The sequence below is a fragment of the Leptinotarsa decemlineata genome, unplaced genomic scaffold, assembly GCF_025532065.1.
Source record: "Leptinotarsa decemlineata unplaced genomic scaffold, Ldec_3_MD MMD2_P_RNA_scaffold_2, whole genome shotgun sequence".
In the NCBI taxonomy this organism is placed as follows: domain Eukaryota; kingdom Metazoa; phylum Arthropoda; class Insecta; order Coleoptera; family Chrysomelidae; genus Leptinotarsa; species Leptinotarsa decemlineata.
In genome coordinates this window covers 13,595,689-13,617,004 of record NW_027412529.1, presented here as the reverse complement: position 1 = coordinate 13,617,004, position 21,316 = coordinate 13,595,689, and the positions used below count along the sequence as shown (strand labels likewise).

The window sequence follows — 21,316 nt, the reverse complement described above, 5'->3', positions numbered from 1 at the left end:
GTTTTGGAAGCCATGCTTTAAAAGGAGTATCACTTTCCTCATCCAATAAAACTACTTGAATTGATTTACCATATCGTGTGGAATACATTGACATTTTTTCAATTTTATATTCTTTATCAATAACCAGAGCGTTTATAGGTTTCTGCTCTAAAGCTTCACTTTGTTGAATTATAGAAAAATTAATTTTTTCAATGTCAAATTTCAAATTATCCATATTCATAAATATAGTGAAATTACGGTTAATTAAAATAAAATATATATTCACCTCACTGACGAAAACACCCTCTCGGATGGGTTGATACTCGTTGTCTTCACTTTGGAATTCGACAAGTACTTCTGTTTACCTATTTGGGTATTTTAGAGTGTCTAAACTGAATGTGGAAGCATGATATTCTGAACTTATATAGGAATTACCAACAAGGGAGGGGGCAACGCCGAACCCCACTGTTCAAGGTTATATTCTGTGCACGTCACGATTTTATTCAAGGTCAACATGCAATGCCACAGAGCAAGCTCAAGGTAGTCGAAGTGTCGAACGTCAAGGTCAAACCCCACACTCAAGGTAAAACACCGCATTCAATCTCATACTATGTGTACGACGTTCAAGGTTAGGTGACGTCATACGATATTCTGAACTTATATAGGAATTACCAACAAGGGAGTGGACAACGCCGAACGCCCACTGTTCAAGGTTATATTCTGTACACGTCACGATTTCATTCAAGGTCAACATTCAATGCCATGGAGCAAGCTCGAGGTAGTCGAAGTGTCGAACGTCAAGGTCAAACCCCACACTCAAGGTCAAACACCGCATTCAAGCTCATACTACGTGTACGACGTTCAAGGTTAGGTGACGTCATTCAAGGTCGTGTGACGTCTCAAGGTTAAAAGGGGTGGGGGGAGGCGTTCAGTCGGCATTAGCACCCTACTGCTAACATCTGTTTTGGAGGCATTTGGCTGGAGTCTCCAATTGTGGAAGTATTTATCCATTGTCTCCAGATTTGCTGTTAGGATTTCCTCAGCTAGTTTGATTGAGTTTCATGTTGTCGCAAGCACCCAGTGGTCGCGTTGCCGAATTTATTTGACCTTGTTTTCGGCATATCCGCTCTAAATAAACAGCGGAGCGAGCACTGATCTCTGTGGCAAGCCGTCGTTGGGTTTCTTTGGTGAGCTGATGTCGGTGCCTATTATAATCTGAAACATCTGATCAGCAAGCATGTTCGATATCAGTTGATTTATTCGCTTGCAGAGATTTTTTATGAGAAGCTTGCAGAGCGTCCCCCCTTCCATACTGTGTCATAGGCTGCCGAGAGGTCAATGAATGCACCTGAGGTTGAGTTTTCGTGGGAATCCCGCTTTGATATAGGTTGACGAGATATCAAAACATTATGTATGTTGGTGAGTAGATGCAGTTTTTCAAGTTTCTCAACTTTTAACTACCCTGATTCTTGAGTGGCATATTTCCGGATATTTACGGATACCAAACAAGAAACGTTAACAGCTATTCTGAATACGCTGTAGTCGAAGAGCATCCGATTGTCCTAAAAAAGTTCATTAATACTAAGGCAATAAGATATTTTTGACATGATCACTGACTCGCATAGTCTAAATTTTAAGTTTGTATTGAGCAAATCACGATTTGAAAACAGCTGCCTGAAACAGTTTGGTTCAGATAGCTGACATGTTTAGTGAAGTAGAGTCTATATCAAATCACAATCCTTAATGTTTTATCTCGGTCGCAGAGGAATGCGATGCGTATTTAAAAAGTGGAGTTGGAGAGCTCTCTGTTCTTCTTAGGTCCAAACATCATTATTGCAGTTTCATTAAAGAAAGGGAAAGAGAAATATAACTGCGTGATGTCTGCATACTGATGTATATTGCATTTTTTACAAACAGATAAAAATCACAAATATGCAAGCTAGAAAGCAAGGGCCCAGTGATCTTTTTGTTACTCCCTTTGTACCAAAAGAGCATCCGATACAACTCCATCCATAACAATTCTTTGAGTACGATTCTTCAAAATATCTCGTAATCGAGTGTCAAAGGTCTTTCTTCAAAGCAGGAGTACCAAACAGGTCAAACAGGTCATCATCTACAGCTTTAATCAGGTAGTCGGTAAATAACAGAAGAGCCATATGCTGAGGTCAGTATATTGATCATACAGATATTAAACACTGATGATTTTCATTGACATACTCAATAATCCGTTCCTTTATTATCAATTCCACTACTTTAGAGAGACACGGGAGAATTGTAATTGGTCTCAGGTGAGTTATGAGTATACCTAGCTCGAAGGGTAACCACTAATTTCTCTCAAAGAGAACCTCAACCATAACAAGAACGTTATTTCCGGTCTCTCCATTTATGATTAACTTCTGTTCCTTCCTCAACTACAGAAAATATTGATGACTGGATGTTGCCAATTGAGATATCTCTTTTTGCCATTCTCCCAACATTATTAATATAATGGCCGTTTCTTTTATCATGTGGTAACATTGCTATATTCTAAACCGTAACAAATACGTAGACGATTAAATTAGAAAAAATGTAACTGTCATCGGGAACAATACAATGGTCGAAGAAAATTTACGGGGACCCTCGCCCTTCTCGAGTTATACGGGGAAAACCAAAAATGCTGTTTTTCGTTTTCTTCGAATGGAATTGTTATTTCGGAGAATATCAAAAAATGGACAAAAATGTCATTGTATTCGATGTGTACTATGACGAGGTAATGATAAATATTCGATGAAACGTTTCGTGTCAACATGACCATTATCAACTTTTTTTTTTAAACACGGACCTGTATTTTTCTCACAGATATCAATAAAGCGATAAATTCAAAATCCAAGGGTATATCACATTCGATATTTTTATAGCGCTTCATTTGAAATAACTAGCATAATCAGTGACAACAATTTTATATTAGGGTCTTCTCGTTACTTATTTTGTAAATTGTTTCGATATCTTCAAAATATAATTCAGACAATCCAATGAATTCCACAGGTAGGTACCCTAACACAATGAAAATTCGTACTTTTTCCTTTTGAAAATTTTTGTATTGCCGTAATCCTTCTTTCAAGGCTTATTTCGCCCTAATCAATTAAAATTCGTAATATGTTTATAATTCTCAATCCTAGAAGTAACGAAAATATCAGTTTTTGGTAAAAATTCGATTGTTATATGATTTGGTATTATCAAATAGCATGACAATTCGTTTACCATCTCAAATGCGTAGGCTTTGTTTGGTTTCTATGGCAGGAAAAATGAATGTGCTGTTGAGAACTGTCAGACGTTTATGAACGTATCAAAGATGAATTCAAATGATGGAAGAACTGATATGCTATTCAATTATGAAAAATCAAATAGAAATCTTCTTTTGACAATAAATATGTATGTTGAGCTATACCCGAATCGTCGTATCACGAACATCCAAATGTTAAGACGATTAGAATGAAATTTGAAGGACTATGGTGCATTTGACGGAAAAGAAACAAGAAAATGTGTGGTTACTGGAAGTGTGAGGAATCAAATGAATGTTTTTGGTACACAGTGAAAACATCTTTTTCTTTTAGTTTAGGATTGGCCAATTACAAAAATTATGCTCATCAAGATTGTTCTTTTCGAGAAATTTCCCACAAAATGGGGATTTCTGTAAAATCCACCAGAACTATTTTGAAAACAACAAATATAAATGCTACAGGATACGTAAAAGTTCATCACATCAACGAAAGGGATCACAAAAGGAGAGTACGATTTGCGAAGTGGTTGAGAAGTAGAAATAGGGAAGTTGAAATATTTGTAAAAAAAAATACGGACGGACGAATCAAAATTCACCAACAATGGTTGGTTTAACAGAAATATCCATTATAGGTGGAATAATACAAATAAACATTCACATAGGGAAACCAATTTCCAAGAAAGGTTCGGAATAAATGTTTGGTTGGCCCTTTCTTTCACTATGATCATTTGAATAGTGAAATGTACCTTCATTTTCTATTCATTGAATTCGATGGCTACTTAGATGAATTGCCAGTGATTATCCGTCATGAAATACAATATTTTCAACAGGACGGCGCTCCTCTCGATAATGTAGCAATAGTAAGGGAATATTAAGATTCAATATTCCTAAGAAAATGAATTGGAAACACTGGACCAATTAACTGGCCAGTTCGATCCCCAGATCTTACTCCCTTGAATTTTTTTGTCTTGGGATACACACTAAGTACAGATATCGACCATCTCAAACAAAAAATTAGAGATGCACGTATTAGTATTTCACCTATTGTGCTACAAAATTGCTATAGAAATTGTCTGGATCAACAAATTATGTGCATTCAACAAAGAGGTCGTCAATTCGATCATTCAATGAAGATTGCCATGTAGCTTTGATTTTCCGTATTGGTTTCATTTTTCCCAAAAGTTCATGATAAAATAAATTGTTTTTCTATTTGATTGTTGTCACTGATGATGGTGGTTATTTCAAATGAAACGCCATTAAAATTGGATTGTGAATTTATCGCTTTATCAATATCTGTAATAAAAAAGACAGTTCCGTGTTTAAAAAAAAGTTGATGGTGGTCATGTCGACACGAAACAATTTATTGAATATTTATTATTACATTGTCATAGTACATTTCGAATACAATAACATTTTCTTCTTCCGTTTTTTGATATTCTCCGAAATAACAATTCCATTCGAAAAAAATTAAAAACAGCATTTTTGGTTTTCCCCGTATAACTCGAGAAGGGCGAGAGTCCCCGTAAATTTTTTTCGACCATTGTATAGTTCTAGATGACAGTTATATTTTTTCCCATTCAATCGTCGTCGTATCTGTTACGGTTTAGATTATGGCAATGTTATCCACTTTTTCACTTCTAGTATACATTATTTCGACGAAAACCCAAATTGAAATTGAACAAAATTAAGAAACTTTAACTTTCTTCTCACAAAGCTTCTGTCACTGTAACTACCTGAGTGTTTTGTTTTTCAAAGAAGAATCGATAAAAATAAGTGCAGAGCATTGTGCATTATGACAATTCATGTCACACTTGACAAAATAAATGAATCATCATTTAGCATTTTTCCTATTCACCTTATGTTTCTTATTTTTAATCCAATCGCAATAGACGATAAATTCGGTAAGGAATCTTTTTTTCGAAAAGTGTTTATCAGTGCCATTTGAAAAATGTTGTCAACTTGTTTCATATCTATTGTCAGTAAAGATGTTGTAAATTGTTCACATTACCAGAGGTCATTAAATTAGTTCACGTCCAATTATGGCCAACAGAAGTGTCTCAGAAATCTAGAAACAGTGAAATATGCACTCAAAACTTCAAAACCAAGGTCGCTTTCAGTAAAACTTAAAGTAAAACCCTCCTCTTCACTTGCCATAAACCTCTACGAAATCTCATTTTGATACACTTAATATTATAAAAGTTATGAACGTAGCAACCTCTCTTCAAAATAGCAACCTCTGTGAAAATGTATGGAAAAAAATTTGTTTCATATCTGTACCAGTCTCATTTCTGTTTTCTTCAATTGTATTTTTTCAACTAGCAGTCTTTTTAAAATTTCTTTTTTTATTATTCATATCAACTACTACTACTACTAGCTAACAAAGTTAGCAGTGAATATGAAAGGTGAATATTAACTAATTTGTTTTAAAAAGTGAAATAGTCATTCTTTAAATCTCACAATTTTAATGTAAATCATTATTCATCAACTTCGAACAAAGGTATAAAAAGTCAATCCATGTGAATTCAGCAAAGTCAGGTAGAAAAAAGGTAATTCAAAAAATTTTTGAATTGAAGGATGTCAATCAGTCCAGATTCTACAATTTCTTCTCGAGAAATAGTACCAAAAATACAATTCCAGTTATTAGCGCTATCAGTACAATCAGAGTAATAGTTGAACAGATGCATGACACCCTAAAAAATATTATGTAAATGAATGCTAGACTTGAGCTTTATGGACTTACGCTTCACATAAACAACACATATTGTCACTAGGTTAGTATCAACTCTGCTTTATCGATGCTGTAGAAGTGAGTTATATTTCAAAACCGGCACTGATTCATCTGTAGGTTCCGCTAAAACAAACCAGATATGAAATCAATAATAAATGCGTGAATGCTGGGAAGTCCTGATAACACATACTTGTATTGTTCGGTTCAAATAGAAACATCTATACTATACGGCGTCCATAATTCCTTTAACTTTTACTGAACTCTTATCTCTTATCACATGTTTTATTATTAGTCCTAATGTGTATTTGTTTTTATACCATTGCTGTGAAGGTATAGTCGAAGTAACCTGTATTGTGAATAGTTAAAGCTATCGGCATCTCAAAGGCCAAAAAACCAATATAGAGAAATAATGCCGCTGTCAACTAGTCCACGTGAACTGAAGAATTGGCGGTTCCTATTGAATATTTTTTACTAACCGAGTTTTATGATTGGCTGAAGAGTCATAAAATTGAATTTGAAGTCATGTTACGTTGACGAATAGAATGTGTGTAGTGATTCCAATAGTGATGGTAAACAATGCGAAAAAAAAAATAGTGAATGAGATTCGGATGCATTTGATTCTTGAAACACAGAGAGCACGTTTCAATGTATATAATAATCTACATCTCAAGTTTGGTTTCGAGGGAAACAAACCATTACAAGCAAAATCAGATTTGACCGAAATTCATTTCCCAACTGTACGTAAAATAGTCAAAAACAAACATTATGAACGCAAAACGCGATGTGATAGAGGATTACCAAAACCTTCAGATGTTCATCCAATAAAATCATTGAAAAAATAATATACGACTGTTACAAATGCAATGAGATTCCTACAACTGAAATCATAAGGAAGAAACTGAATACTTCCGGCCATAACGTGAGCTGTTGTGACAAAACTCTTCAGAACTGGATAAAGAAACTAGGATTTAGATTTAAAATGATGAAAAAACGTTATGAAAAGTTATGGAAGTTATGGAAAGCAGAAGAATAGTGGAATTGCGTAACAAATATTTAGAACAAATAACTAAATATAGACAAAAAAAACGGCAAATTTTCTATTTGGACGAAACTTGGTATGACACTCACGACACAGTTACGAAAGGGTGGACTGATGGTTCGAGAATGTATACGCCTAACATGCTTGCAAACAAAGGATCGCGACTAATCATTGTGCATTGCGGAGGAAGTAAAGGATGGGTACACAGCAAACATAGAACTAGTAACGAGACTTGGAGATAAAGAATATTACGACCTCGTCCTCGAGTCATGTAAGTACAAATCTAAGTGATTCTTGAGAATGGCTCCAAAGCAGGAGCCGAAATGTCGAAACGATGAAAATTACAGACGCGGTTCAACCCGGACAACAGTATATCAAATTACTGACCGCGGAAACCTCTCAGTCAAAAAAATCAAAACTCTGCTCTACTTTGCCAAGCTTTCGCTTCTAATGGAAAGCTTCTTCAGGGCCTATAATTTATTGAGTTGTTAGTTTTTTCGCCATCGAAAAACATCAAAAATCATAATTAGAGTGAAAATGAGTTAAAAACAATAAATTAAACATATAAATATATATATATATATATATATATATATATATATATATATATATATATGACTATTGAATAACAAAATTAGTTAGCTCCCTAACTATATTATTAAAGTGGAACTGTTGGAAGGTAGGTTACATTATATCGTTTTCTTGAACTGTACATATTGAGCAGTGACATTGTGATTGAAAGTTTTATCCCTTTTCTATAGATATTTCCATAAGGAGTGTTCAATTAGTTTAACCCGCTGATTCTCCTAATAGCAGTGTATGATAAAACTATAAGGTGGGGTATCTTCACCGCTCTATAAAAAATCCCAAAAAAACTGGAACTCAGATGGAATCTACTTAAGTAACTTGAGTGCACTCTTGTCATTAACTTTCATTTATTTTTTCATATAATTTATAACTGATTATATTCGTAATTCTGGTAGTTGTTGATAAGATTATTACTCCAATACTGATTTGATTTTTTACACTGTAAAGGTACAAAGTTACTTCATATGTATTCAATGTTTTAAGGCTCAAATCAAAGAATATAATTATAATGATATTCATGGAATAATAAAACGTATGAACGTTCTAACCGAACTGATAAAATCATTTTACCAAACTGTTAATATCATATGTAACATTATTCTGTGTGGTCTCACAAATTTCACAATGCTGTTACCAATGGAACCAATGTGTTACTTTCTGACGAATTGTTACGTATATTCCCATCATAATTCAAGATGGTAATAGAAGAACTAACAAATGTGAGAAAATGGTATCTATCCAATTTCATGGCCTAATCGAACAACTTCAACTCTTCATTTAAAGACGGTATGAATAATTTGAGTAAGCTACAAGTGAGCTACATAATCAATTCCACATAATAGAGTTTGTTGTTGGGGAATAAAATTACGAGTTTATAAAAATTGGCAATTAATAACTGTGTCACTTAGCTTTCAAAAACTATCAGTGCTGCCCTGGTAATAATGGTGGGATATGTAATGATACAGAAGAAAGAATGGTAACAAAAATCAATACCAAATGACTGTGATTTCGAGATTTTATTTAGAAATATTTATTTTCTAATACGTATGTATCTCTCCTCGTTACAGTCTTCAGACACGGTTTGATCTCTGTTAGAGTATTGGTACATGGGAAGTTTCTTCCCCGCTTGAGGCTTTGTTTACGAGATCGAGCTGTTACCAGTTAACAATTTTCTCATAGACGAAGATTTCATACATGCAGTTGAGCCGCGTTGAAATCAATCGTGTCCCAAGCACTTTGCTGCTTGGATCGGATATTTCCTGCACTGATGAGAGGAAAAACATCGAATCCAGTCTGTAAGTGATATATTTGAAAAGTATGGTCCTGCTGCTACATGAACGAAAAACATCTGCGAGACCAAACTATGTGGGGTATGTTGCATAAATGTCTATCAGATATCATTCAACATCCAGTGTAAGGAAAGACATTTATCAGAACCTACGGTATAGGTAGTTAGGAGGAATGAATATTTCGAAAATTTATTTTGGAACATTTATTTTCTAGTCCAAATATGGATTTCAATAACAATATACCAAATTCAACTCATGGGTCTTTCATCCATGGTTCAAAAACCCTGTCCTAGAACCCTTCTACCAAAATTCATAGGGGAGCCTTCAACCCCTTTTATAGAAAAATCCTCATTCCTGAAGAAAAACTCATCACACTAATAAAATCTGAAAATTGAGCTAATCGTTTATGAGAAAGGAATTTTCCGAGAAAAGTCGAAGCGTTGTCATGAAAACTTCTCTAAGTCTACAGGAAAGAACGGTACCAAGTGCAAAGAAATCCAGTGAAAAATAATAGATCAAGTTTTGAGAAAGACAGCTCGTTGCCTATATTGGATACCAGACACTTGTTATCTCGATATCTCAACTTCCTTCCAGTAATATAATCATTCACATTCCAGTACCAAAGAGACGGAATTCCACCTTTGTGTTTGAAAAATTGCTTGAAAGGCGTTGTTTTTTGCTAGATGTCAATACAGTAAAAGTACGAGCTTCAAGAATGTCTGCATCCATTGAAGCTAGTTGTGACTTTAGGGGCTTGATCTTATGGAGTGCCATACGTATTCTAATTGGCTTTACCAGTGGCATTATGCATGATCCCCTTGTTCAACCAAACCAAAGGGAGGTTGGACCAGGGAGGTTAGCAGGCTACGAAGGCTAAGCAGACTGAGAAGGAGCTACATGGTCTCGCCAATAACACAAACAAGGAAGGAAAAAAGGACGGCATGTTTCGATTGTATCTGACGGGTGTCAATACGGTCATCAATTGGTAAATCGTCGGTTCGGGCAACACCAATTTGCCTCTACCCCCCTCCTCAAACGGATCGGTTATGGAGGAGTATTAAGTCTAGCGAATGCTTAGCCCTATAGACCCACCGCTGGTACAGAAAAAAGTTCTTCCTTCCCATTGTACCTGGGTTGCTGAGTACCATCAACTCCTGTTGCACGGATATCATCATCATTTTTTCAAATGAAGTTCAATCATTGTCGTCCTTTCCAAAATTGAGAACCTTGTAATAATACATTTGAGTTATCAGATTATTTTAAAGCACTTCGTCACATTGAGCTTGCATTAGTAGTTTGGAATAAAGGAATGTTTCGTATAAAACATCGAGATAGTAATTCATTGGTTTTTATAAATCTCCAAATAACAGGTTCCCATTAGGTTTTTTTAATGAGATGAGATATATTGCTTTTCATATTTGAATTCCGTCAAAAAAGTACTTTCAAAAAAGTATAGAATTGTATTGGTATATACTCAGTAGTTCAAAGGTTATGTCAACGTCAAGAAGTGCCTCCATTTTCAATGAAAATTCAGTTGAAGAATTTGTTTTAGCATGAAGGTGTTATGAACACTCAATATTTGAGTCAAAATATGATTGCTTCAAAAATTATTCTTCAAATATGGAGTTTTATAGGTAAATACCTAGCGGTTCGAAAGTTATAACAAAAATAGTTTAAAAAAGTTATTGATTGATAGATCTTCAGATGAGCAACTCTGGAATATGAAAAGATGAAATTATTATGAACTTATGTCCCAGGTTTCCTATAGAATTGCAGCATGGAATAAAATAACAACTTCAAAAAAAAGAGAAAGGATACTTTCAAACATTAAATCCCCAGTATAACAGAAAACGGCCCAGGCAAAGCTCTCTGGCTTACAGAGGCAGGCTTATCTGGCCATCAGTGGTGTCATCAATACCACACCGTCAGCGGCCATGGAGATAGATCTACCTCCTCTCCACATTTTTCTGGATCGAGAGACTAGATGGACTGCACATAGACTTGTGCATATTGCCAATTAATTGCACAAGTCAATTCAATACAGAGTGCAACAGACTGTTGGTTGACACTGGAAGTCACAGCATTCTGGAAATGACCTCTGACTTTATGCATCCAACTGTCAACTACGAACTGCCTTATAAAGTACTGTTTCCGAGTAGAGACGACTGGATCCTCCGAGAGAAGGAAATATTAAGAACAGATAGTTGTTGGTTCACAGATGGATCAAAAACACCTTCCGGTTTTGGTGCAGGTGTTTTCAGTTACATACCCAGAGCAGAGATATCAACCTGCCTAGGAACATATGCGACTGTATTTCAAACGAAAATTTACGCTATTGAATTGTGTTCGAAGAGATTGGAAGAATCTAACCTCATACACAAGTCAATAAAAAATAGCTCTTGGCTCCTACTGGGCAACGTCTAAATTGCTAGCAAATTTCCAAAAAGGACTCTCTTCGACAGGAAGACTTGACAAATTGTATCTGGTCTGTATTCCTGACCATACTGGCCTGGAAGGCAATGAGACTGCTAACTCCCTTGCAAAGGAGGGTGCTGCAAGCAGCTTCATCGGTCCAGAACCTGTCATTGGCATTACTTTAGGCTTTACCAAACAAACATTGTACACCTGAATGGCAAGAAGATTTATGGACTTCTGGCAGAATATTCCAGGATTGACTCACTCCAAGGCGTTTATTCATCCTTCAAAGCTGGATACCAAACAGTTGTTGAACTACGCTGTCAAACAGGTCTTCTTACAGGTCACAGTCATTTAAATCATCATATGCAGATAATCGGGCAGTATGTATCGCCGAGAAAAAACATTTTTTCGAGTTTTGATTCACTCGTTGTTAAAAACAGTTTTTGGTCGAATTATTATTTGTTAATGGATAAACAGGATTTTGAAAACATTTTCGTAACAACACAGACGTTTCAAATGAGAGTTCTGTTCGAAAGTTATGTTATTTCAGGAATAACTTCCGAATGGCTGGAGATATACCAATTTTTGAAATGCAGTTTCCTGAGCAAATTCGAATATGAAATTAAATGTTTAAATGTTATTTGTTTCTGAAAAAAAATTTTTTTGATACTTCATGCTCATTCATGTTTCTACTCTTTATCTCGTATTAGAGCATATTTCAAAACAGTTCACTGCTATGATATCTTCTTCTTCTTCTTCTTCTTCTTCTTTTTCTTCACCACAAACTTCTAATGGAAATTTGATGTGTTGTTGATATTTTATCTAAACAGGTGAACCGTTCTTCAAAAGCATAGCAGCAATAGATAGAGAATCGAAAGCAATTTTCAGTGATCCATTTCCTTTGAAAAAAAGAAGAATCACACCCGCACTCAGAAGGTTGAAGTTTTTGTAATGGTGTTTTGATCCCAGCGTATCCCCCTCACGAACGTACTTGAGGTGTTTTGGGTTATTGCGAAATATTCGTTCCCTGGCAAATCTGCCTTGGGAAAGTTTTTCATAGCATACCATGTATGTGGTGGTATGTGGTCAAATTCTAACGGATGACTGAATGAATCAAACAAAGAAGGAGTGAATCAACAATTAATTTTCATTTGTTTCCATAGCATACTTGTATGTGTTTGAACATACCGTTGTCAAATGATATCACGCAGTTTCACATTACAATGATAGATCACGTGATCGCAAGCACGCACCCACACAGACATACGCGCACACACACAAATTAAGTTGTTGATGAAATCTAATGGACGAAACGTCGCACCTCAAATTGGTTTGTATCATATTATAACATATATGAAACAGTTCTGGAAGTTTCACTGACTTTATTTTATATCATTCGAAATGGAGGCGGTAGAGCCAAAACACGAAATTCGACAATTCTAGTTTTTGGCGAATATTTCAAAAACAACTACTCATATTTTCGAGATTTAACAAGATCATTCTAGTTCCCCAAAATTGGAAACTTTTGTCCAATTTAACCGATCTTGTATGTCTTACCTTTTTCGGTAAGACCTACTAAAGTGGGATCAGCTAAAGAAAACAGCCTGTATATGAAAATTTTGAAAAATACTGATTTCAGTAAAGTGTGACAAAACATAAATACCTTAATGTACAAATTTTTCTTGTACGACCAATTGAACGCGACATCATTTCGTCGGCTTTCTTTTTTCGCCTGCGAAATTTTGTTACGCCTGGCCAATTTTTGGCGACCAATATTTCAAATGTTACTTCCCAAACTTTCAGATCTCAAATCGCTGTTTTTTTCCAAGAAAATTCTCACTACTCCTCTTTATGAATCACCCTAAATATATAAAACGGCAAAATGAAATAGACGAGTGTCAATATTTGGAATACGAGTCATCAGTCACTTTTAGGTAGATAAATATCAATTTCGGCGTTTTCATTTTCAACGTGTGAATCATTGAAGGTGATTTAGCAAGATTCTCTAAGTATATTCAGGAGAACAGATACTTCAATTTTTTCAGTTCCGTCAAGACTAATAGATACATTTTTTATTTAATTACGTTCAAGGTGATTTATTAAATCGTAGCGAATCAAACCATTTCTCCATTGAAACACCCTTTCAGCAGCATCACGAGTGTCATATATGTAATATTACGTAGATAAAAATTATGCTAGGCATCAGAGAATATGTCTGAAAATGAAAACATTATAAAATATGAAGGTCCCGCAAGTTATATAGTAGATTTGTTCAAAATAGGTCTTTTGTAATGACAGCTGTAATCATTTTTCAAAAAATGCAAATGTTAGATGGAATTTACTGGCAAACTTACCGTATGAATACTGAAAATATTATCCCCCAATTTCCATATGATGTCACCGTTATCGTACATTTTGAAGCACTTATGGCATCACTCCAGATCATATTATAGATAATTGATTCGTCTTCGCGGGTCTTACAATATATCGGGTAGTCTCAATTCAAATGAAACTAGAGTCCATAGAGGGTAAAACATTCTCAAGTTCAAAAACAATAAAAATTAAGAAAAGGCTCCATTCGTCGTATACGCCAACTTAGAACCATTCGTGATACATCCATTCGTGATCCATTCGAATCATCAAGGTCTCATCAGTGCTAGGTCAACCCACGAATGCATTGGGCTCAACTGGACAAGCCTGAGAAAATAAAAGGCTGTCAGGCTTGTCCTTTGAGGTCATTTTTATTAGCAAGAATCTGAAACATGTTTCTATTCTAGGTGTATCAAGGATATGGGGAAGGACTAGAAGATAGCGGTCTAGTGGTCCTTCAAACCTTCATGGGGTTTGCATCTGCGCTGGGATGTGTGGGATTTGGTTTAGTTATAATCAAGCCTAGCACCCAGTGTCTCATCTCCAGGCAGTACTTGTGCCAGGCAGCAATGGTAGGGATAGGTAGGTGAATACGTTTGCTGAAATGGCATCAATTTCAAGTTCATCTGTTATTGAACATCAATTCAAAAATTATCTGGATTCTCTGCAAATTGATTCAACAGTGCACTGAGATAATACATTTATTACCCTCCAGCATAAAATTTCCTATTAGGAAGAAATTCGATTTTTCATTTCTAAAAACTTTCACATACATTTTTGCTGTCTTTACAAAAACGTATACTGATATTCCCGTGTTAGGAATCACACGTTCAAAGATAAGGCTTCGTTAGTCCTTAGTTTCGATTAAGTTTCGACTATTGAGAGTTGTTGTTCATGTGGGGAGGGGGGCACAGCTGATTAACAGAAAAACATATTTTGATATTTTTTAATTCAATACTTTTTCAATATTCACTATACATGGTGTCCCTGGACTTCCTCTTTTCCTCTCGGGAATGTATAGATGGGGTCAAAATATCACCAGTACTTCATATAACTTTTTTTCCTAAAAGTCTTCGTAACCAAGTTACGGGCCCTCGAAGTTACAAAATGAAAAATGTTTTTCTTTGATAACTTTTCAAGTGAATATTCAAAATCATCCAAATTTTGGTAATTGACTAAACAAATGAATTCCGTCGATGAGCTTTCATGCAGGAGTCAGTTGTTTTGCTACAAAGTCAGGAACGGACTACCCCCGATGGTCCACACCCCAAAACTTTGAAATGACAGATATTTTTCAATATTTTTCAACAAAATAAGGTTACTTGGACAATTTTATGAATAAAAGTACTCATGTGGAAAGTCGATCGGAGCAACGAGTCTTGATAAAAATGTAGTTCTACTCGACGACATCAAACCCGCTCGTCCACCATTATTTGAAATGAATAATTATCAAAGCAGAAATAATAATGATAACGTTAATTCAACAACATTTATAACAGGAATAATACAAAGTATGCTAAAATTAAGTCGTAAACAAAAAGTACAGTACCTATATGGAAGTTTAAGTCACAATTGTAATAGCAGATATTTTTTCAAAAGAAATATCAAGTTCTGTAGATTCGTGGTGTTTTTAAACTAACAAGCTACTCTACTATGAAATATCGAATTCATTCCATATTTTGTATGTACATAATACGTGTGGAATAATCATGTTTCGTGTTGATCAGTTATCTGAATCTCATGAAACTCAACATTCGAATGTTTCAAATTCTTCTTCACAGCTAAACTGTTGAGGAGTTTCACTGATAATTATAATTTTATGGGAGAAATTCTTTAACACGAATCTAAATTTAGCTGAAAAAACGCACATCGGAAAAAATATTTACTATACTAATAAAAAGCAAACGAATGAACTACAAAAACGGCTGCACATGATCAGGTGAAAAATATCCAGGGAATAATATTTTTTTCACAGATGTTGACAAAAAAACCTTTTAGAAAGTTTTGATAAAAAATGAGAAACTGGAATGCGATTTTGTTTTGTTGAGTGGTGCGTTGTCATATGACTATCATTGTATTGTCAATATTCTATAGGACATTTTGAATTTTTTTGATATGGCCGAACAGTTTACATTCAATGAATATGCAGATATGCATGTATTTTATGGACGAGCATTTTGTAATGCTGCAGAAGCTCGTCGTCTGTATTCCGAGCATTTTCCCAATCGAACGGTACCGTCAAGAGAAACATTCGAGCGTGTCGATCGCAGCTTGAGGGAGACAGGTATGTAATAATTGATAATTAATTTGAGCACGTTGTTTTATTTCGATATTATTGTAGGTACAATTTTGCCAAAAGGAGGTGGTCAGGGCGCTCCTAGGACTGTACGTACCGTTGTATTGGAGGAAAATATTTTGGAAGCCGTCGCTGATGATCCTTCAATGAGCATCAGAAATCTATCAGAACAGTTCCATACATCCAAGTCCACTATTCATAGAATAATTAGGGAACAACTGCTCCACCCATTTCACATCCAGAAGGTACATGCCATGACACCTCAAGCTTTTCCAGCACGACTGGAATATGCCAATTGGTTCATGGATAGGCAAAAAGAGGATATGACTTTTATTAATCGAGTTTTATTCACTGATGAAGCAGGTTTCAGTAGAGATGGAGTTATCAACTCTCATAATCTCCATATATGGGCCGAATAAAATCCCCATGGGATATTGCAAACCAAACACCAACGGAAATTCAACGTGAATGTTTGGGCTGGTATCATAGGAAACCATCTTATAGGACCATTCGTTCTACAGGACCGATTGAATGGAGAACGTTATTTGGAGTTCATTCAGAACGATTTGAATGGACTTTTGGAACATGTTCCATTGCAAACCCGAAGAGATATGTGGTTTATGCATGATGGCGCTCCTCCTCATTTTAGTTTGATTGTGAGTGACCATCTGAACCATATTTTCCACAATAGATGGATTGGTAGAGGTGGGCCATATTCATGGCCATCGCGGTCTCCGGATTTAAATCCATTGGATTTCTTTCTGTGGTGGCATCTAAAAAGCCTTGTTTACGCTACACCTATTCACACAAGAGATGCATTGTTGAATAGAATAACATTACATTGTGAAGCCATACGAAACGACCCTGGAATGCTATTTCAAGTACAGAGAGGGTGTCTTCGCAGACTAAGAAAATGTATAGAGAGAGAAGGTGGTTATATCGAGCAGTTTCTGTAGCGGATTTTTCATTTCTGTTTGCTCTTGAGGCTCTTGAGTTTCGTTAGTTAAACGTGTTTGCATTATAAAAATTCGTTATGAACATTTTACCTATCATTTCCATTTTCCTTAAAAACTAATATTTTCGAATAATGGTAGACATCTCGGGATAAATGTTGTTGAATTAACGTTATCATTATTATTTTTGCTTTGATAATTATTCATTTCAAATAATGGTGGACGAGCGGGTTTGATGTCGTCGAGTGAAACTACATTTTTATCAAGACTCGTTGCTCCGATCGACTTTCCACACGAGTACTTTTATTCATAAAATTGTCCAAGTAACCTTAATTTGTTGAAAAATATTGAAAAATATCTGTCATTTCAAAGTTTTAGGGTGTGGACCATCGGGGGTAGTCCGTTCCTGACTTTGTAGCAAAACAACTGACTCCTGCATGAAAGCTCATCGAAGGAATTCATTTGTTCAGTCAATTACCAAAATTTGGATGATTTTGAATATTCACTTGAAAAGTTATCAAAGAAAAACATTTTTCATTTTGTAACTTCGAGGGCCCGTTACTTGGTAACGAAGGATTTTAGGAAAAAAAGTTATATGAAGTACTGGTGATATTTTGACCCCATCTATACATTCCCGAGAGGAAAAGAGGAAGTCCAGGGACACCCTGTATAACTTTACAAAATTAGTATACACATTTCTAATTTTTCAACATATGTTAAGTTGTTAAAGCAGTACCTAGTGAAATACTGAGGACGATGTCGAAGATTGGATTTGAAACTGTCCGCCTCGGAGGGCCTCGTTTATCTTTGATATTCGAGGATTGGTTCTCTGTTGTACCCACGGATGACGTCTTCGTCAGAGAAGATTTCATCGGCCTTACTCAAATACATATGCATTTGAGAGTAGTCTATGTAATTTGACAAGTGCGTGAGCTATTCTGTTGAGTGGATAAAAACAAGTTTTATATGGCGAATAGACTGTTTTCATGCAATAACAAATCACTTCAATTTTAGACTTTCATTTCTTGACGGGGTGAAATCCAAATCTCAAATGGAATTAGGTCTCATACTAAACTCCACTTGAAAAGTCATGAAAGATTTTTCCAACGTTTCGTGATTTTTCAAATCCGATGCACTAGGTACCATGAAGAAACTTATAAATTAATGAAAAATCAGCATGAAGAAATTGATATTCAAAATTTGTCGACTCATCAACCTTGCGAACTACTGCACTTTTTTATTAAAGGAAAGGATAGACATTCTCACAGGTATTGATTCTTTCTTCCCTGGCAGCGTCATCTTGTTCTCATTATACTTGGATGGAACCAGAACTCAAAAACAGGGCGTTCGTGATTTAACACCAGTATTGTTTCGATCATCGAATAGATTCCATCAGAGATGTACAAGCAAGCATGAAATCCATCATTACGAAAAAATCATCGTAGTTAAAGATTTCTGTCGGATCAATACTATCATTTACGACGATTAAAGCTTGTCGCCCACTTGTCCGGCACGGCCCGTCCCGTCAAAATACGGATAGGATTGGAACAATGAAAATGAATAGACAACCGCCCACTAGCCTGGCACGGCACAGCCAAGAGCATCCGTCGCCGGAAAGGATTCCAGCTCTCCCATCCTGTCCGGCAAATAACGTTACGTGCTATGACGGACTGGCCAAGTGAGCGCGTCGCCGTCCAGCGCTTGCCAGCATCAACTTGTCCAAACGTGTCTGGAAAGTTTCTGTCTCTCTGTTTTGCTATTCCATCAGTTCACAGCAGAGTGTCAGATAGTACCTATGGAAATGAATGAGGAAAAATTGAGTTGCTTATTAAGGCAGACTCTAGAATATCCAGAAGTTCTGAAAATTTGCCTGGAGTCATTCGGAAATACTGGAAAAAATTTTCCTCGTCTTCTTTCAGATCGTTGAAAAGATGATGAAACTCTCCCAGATTTGCCGCTTTTAAATAATGGGATGGTCCCACAACATTCTTTTTTGTGAATATTATCTTCTACATTCAATAATGCTGCTTCTATAATGACCTCTTCTTCGTCAGAACTGCTAGTGATAGACAAGTTTTTGTTACCGCTCGATGTCAACTGGAATTCCCTTGAAATCGAACAAACAGCACCTTCAGTATAGTGGTTGTAGCTGGACAAGTGGGCGATGCTACTACCCGTCGCCATCAGGCGACGGACACCGCCGTGCTGTGCTGCGCCGGACAAGTAGACGACAAGCTTAACAGACCCGATAAAAATAAACTCACACCCATTTGAACAACAATTTGGATTATTTATTATCACTTCACTGAATAAAGCTTGTCGTCCACTTGTCCGGCACAGCACAGCACGGCCCGTCCCGTGAACATACGGATAGGATTGGAACAATGAAAATGAATGGACAACCGCCCACTAGCCCAGCACTGCACAGACAAGAGCGTCCGCCGCCGGAAAGGATTCCAGTGTCTGATCCTGTCCGGCAAATAACGGTACGTGCTGTGACGGACTGGCCAAGTGAGTGCGTCGCCGGCCAGCGCTTGCCGGCATCAACTTGTTCAGTCGTGCCTGAGAAGTTTCTGTCTCTGTTATGCTTTTCCATCAGTTGACAGCACAGTGTCAGACGGTATCGAGTAGAAATTGACTTGCTTGTTAAGGCAGGCTCTAGAATATCCAGAAGTTCTGAAAATTTGCCTGGAGTCATTCGGAAATACTGAAAAAATGTCTTCTCGTCTTCTATCAGGTCGTTAAAAAGATGATGAAACTCTCCTTGATTTGCCATAAACCAACGGGCAGCGCCGTGCTGTGCTGGGCCGGAAAAGTAGGCGACAAGCTTAATTAGCAAAATTAAACAACTACATTTAATTTCTGCATAAGATTAATTCTATATGAGTAGGATTTATTAGATTTTGAAATTCTTCAGGATGATTGATATCAAACGTAGAATAGTAACTTTTATAGCTGCGTTTCCAATCATTTCATTTGAGGGTTTGTTTTTTCAGATGCTTTTCTAAACGACAACGGCCTTACTGTATCATCATTAGCCCACATTGAAATGCATATGCATATATCATATAATACGTTTCATATGGGGGGCACAGCTTATACTTTCAATTCAATTTCAAATATTACTTCCATGTCTTTTCAGGAATATCCCTCCTTGCACTGAGTGCAGTTCAAGGATATCATGGATATGTACTCTTCGTCTGGCTTTACGGCATATGCCTTGGTGGATTCACGTACTCCTTAAAAATGTTTACTCTAGAGCGTATCAAAGGACGACATTTCACCAAAGCCTGGAGTTTCATTCAGGGTGCAAATTCACTGCCGGTGCTGATAGGGATACCAATCACTGGTTACATCAACCAAAGTTACCCAAAGGCTGGTTACTATTTCAGCTTTATTACAACGATAATAGGTGAGTGATGTTTGGGGTACATATAATCATGAATTTGTTAATATAATTCCTTGATGATTTCCATCAGTAAAATAACATTACAGTCAATTAAATTCACTTCATTTTATTGAATGATGCAATAAACAAAAAGAAAATACATGTTAGGTAGAATTAGCTGATGCTTGATGAAAATCGATACTAACATTAATTGATACAATTTCCTGTAAGATTGGGACTCTCACAGAAACCATGACACGTATTTCGCTAGGCAATAGATTTCCCATGGGAGAATGATGAATAACTTATATGAGGTCTTCCAACAAGGACTTCCCAACTTTGACAATTGATAACGGCCATTTTGTTGAAGCTACATCTGTCAAATCACTTGTCATTTATTCAGTCTGTTTTGCCAAATCACCATGGACGTATTCAACAACGTATTCAACAGCATATAATCAAATTGTTTTATCAAAATGGGTGTTCTATTTGTGCAACGTATCGCGCGCTTCGCCAATTTTACGGTCGCCATAATCGGCCTACCGAGAGGACTATTCGCGATGTGGTCAATGAATTTGGGTCAACTAGTTCAGTTTCAACGATCTATCAACACCCGTACGTCAGCGAAACGCAAGATCTACAGAAAACATCGCCCATGTATGTGAGAGTGTGCCGGAGAATCCGAAGCAGTCGTTTTCGCCTCGCTTACAAGAACTCGACCTTTCACAGACAACAATTCGCCGAATTTTGCATCGCGACTTAGGCCAGCACCCGTACAGAATTCAACTGACCTAGGAACTGAAGGTAAACGGCTATAGACAATGACGTATGTTCGCTGACGCCCTAATTTTCATTAAAAAATCGTCTTCAGCAAAGAGGCACATTTCTGGGTGAATCGGTACGTAAACAAACAAAATTGTCGAATACCAATCTACATGATATCCATGTAAATCCCCCTCCTTGGCTTGACTGTATAGTTTTTTAAACAATAAAAAAATTGCTAGATTGC

The 21,316-nt window shown here is 36.3% G+C and overlaps 1 protein-coding gene and 1 long non-coding RNA gene across 5 annotated transcripts in view; one reads left to right on the top strand and one right to left on the bottom strand.

Moving 5' to 3' along the window:
- LOC111512640 (monocarboxylate transporter 2) overlaps positions 1-21,316 on the top strand; it is a 311,021-nt gene that overhangs the window by 279,903 nt on the left and 9,802 nt on the right. For all 3 annotated transcript variants that reach the window (XM_074183936.1, XM_074183941.1, XM_074183948.1), the window contains exons 7-8: positions 14,078-14,252; positions 20,062-20,331. In XM_074183936.1, coding sequence (XP_074040037.1) covers positions 14,078-14,252; positions 20,062-20,331 — 445 coding nt within the window. The remainder of the gene's footprint in view (positions 1-14,077; positions 14,253-20,061; positions 20,332-21,316) is intronic.
- Positions 4,579-6,227, bottom strand: LOC111512643 (uncharacterized). Of its 2 annotated transcripts, XR_002723099.2 has the most exons (3): positions 6,157-6,227; positions 5,979-6,089; positions 4,579-5,928 (listed from the first exon to the last, which is right to left on the bottom strand). It is a non-coding gene; the product is annotated as an uncharacterized lncRNA (long non-coding RNA). The 2 variants fall into 2 exon arrangements; XR_012467723.1 differs by having other exon boundaries at positions 5,979-6,215.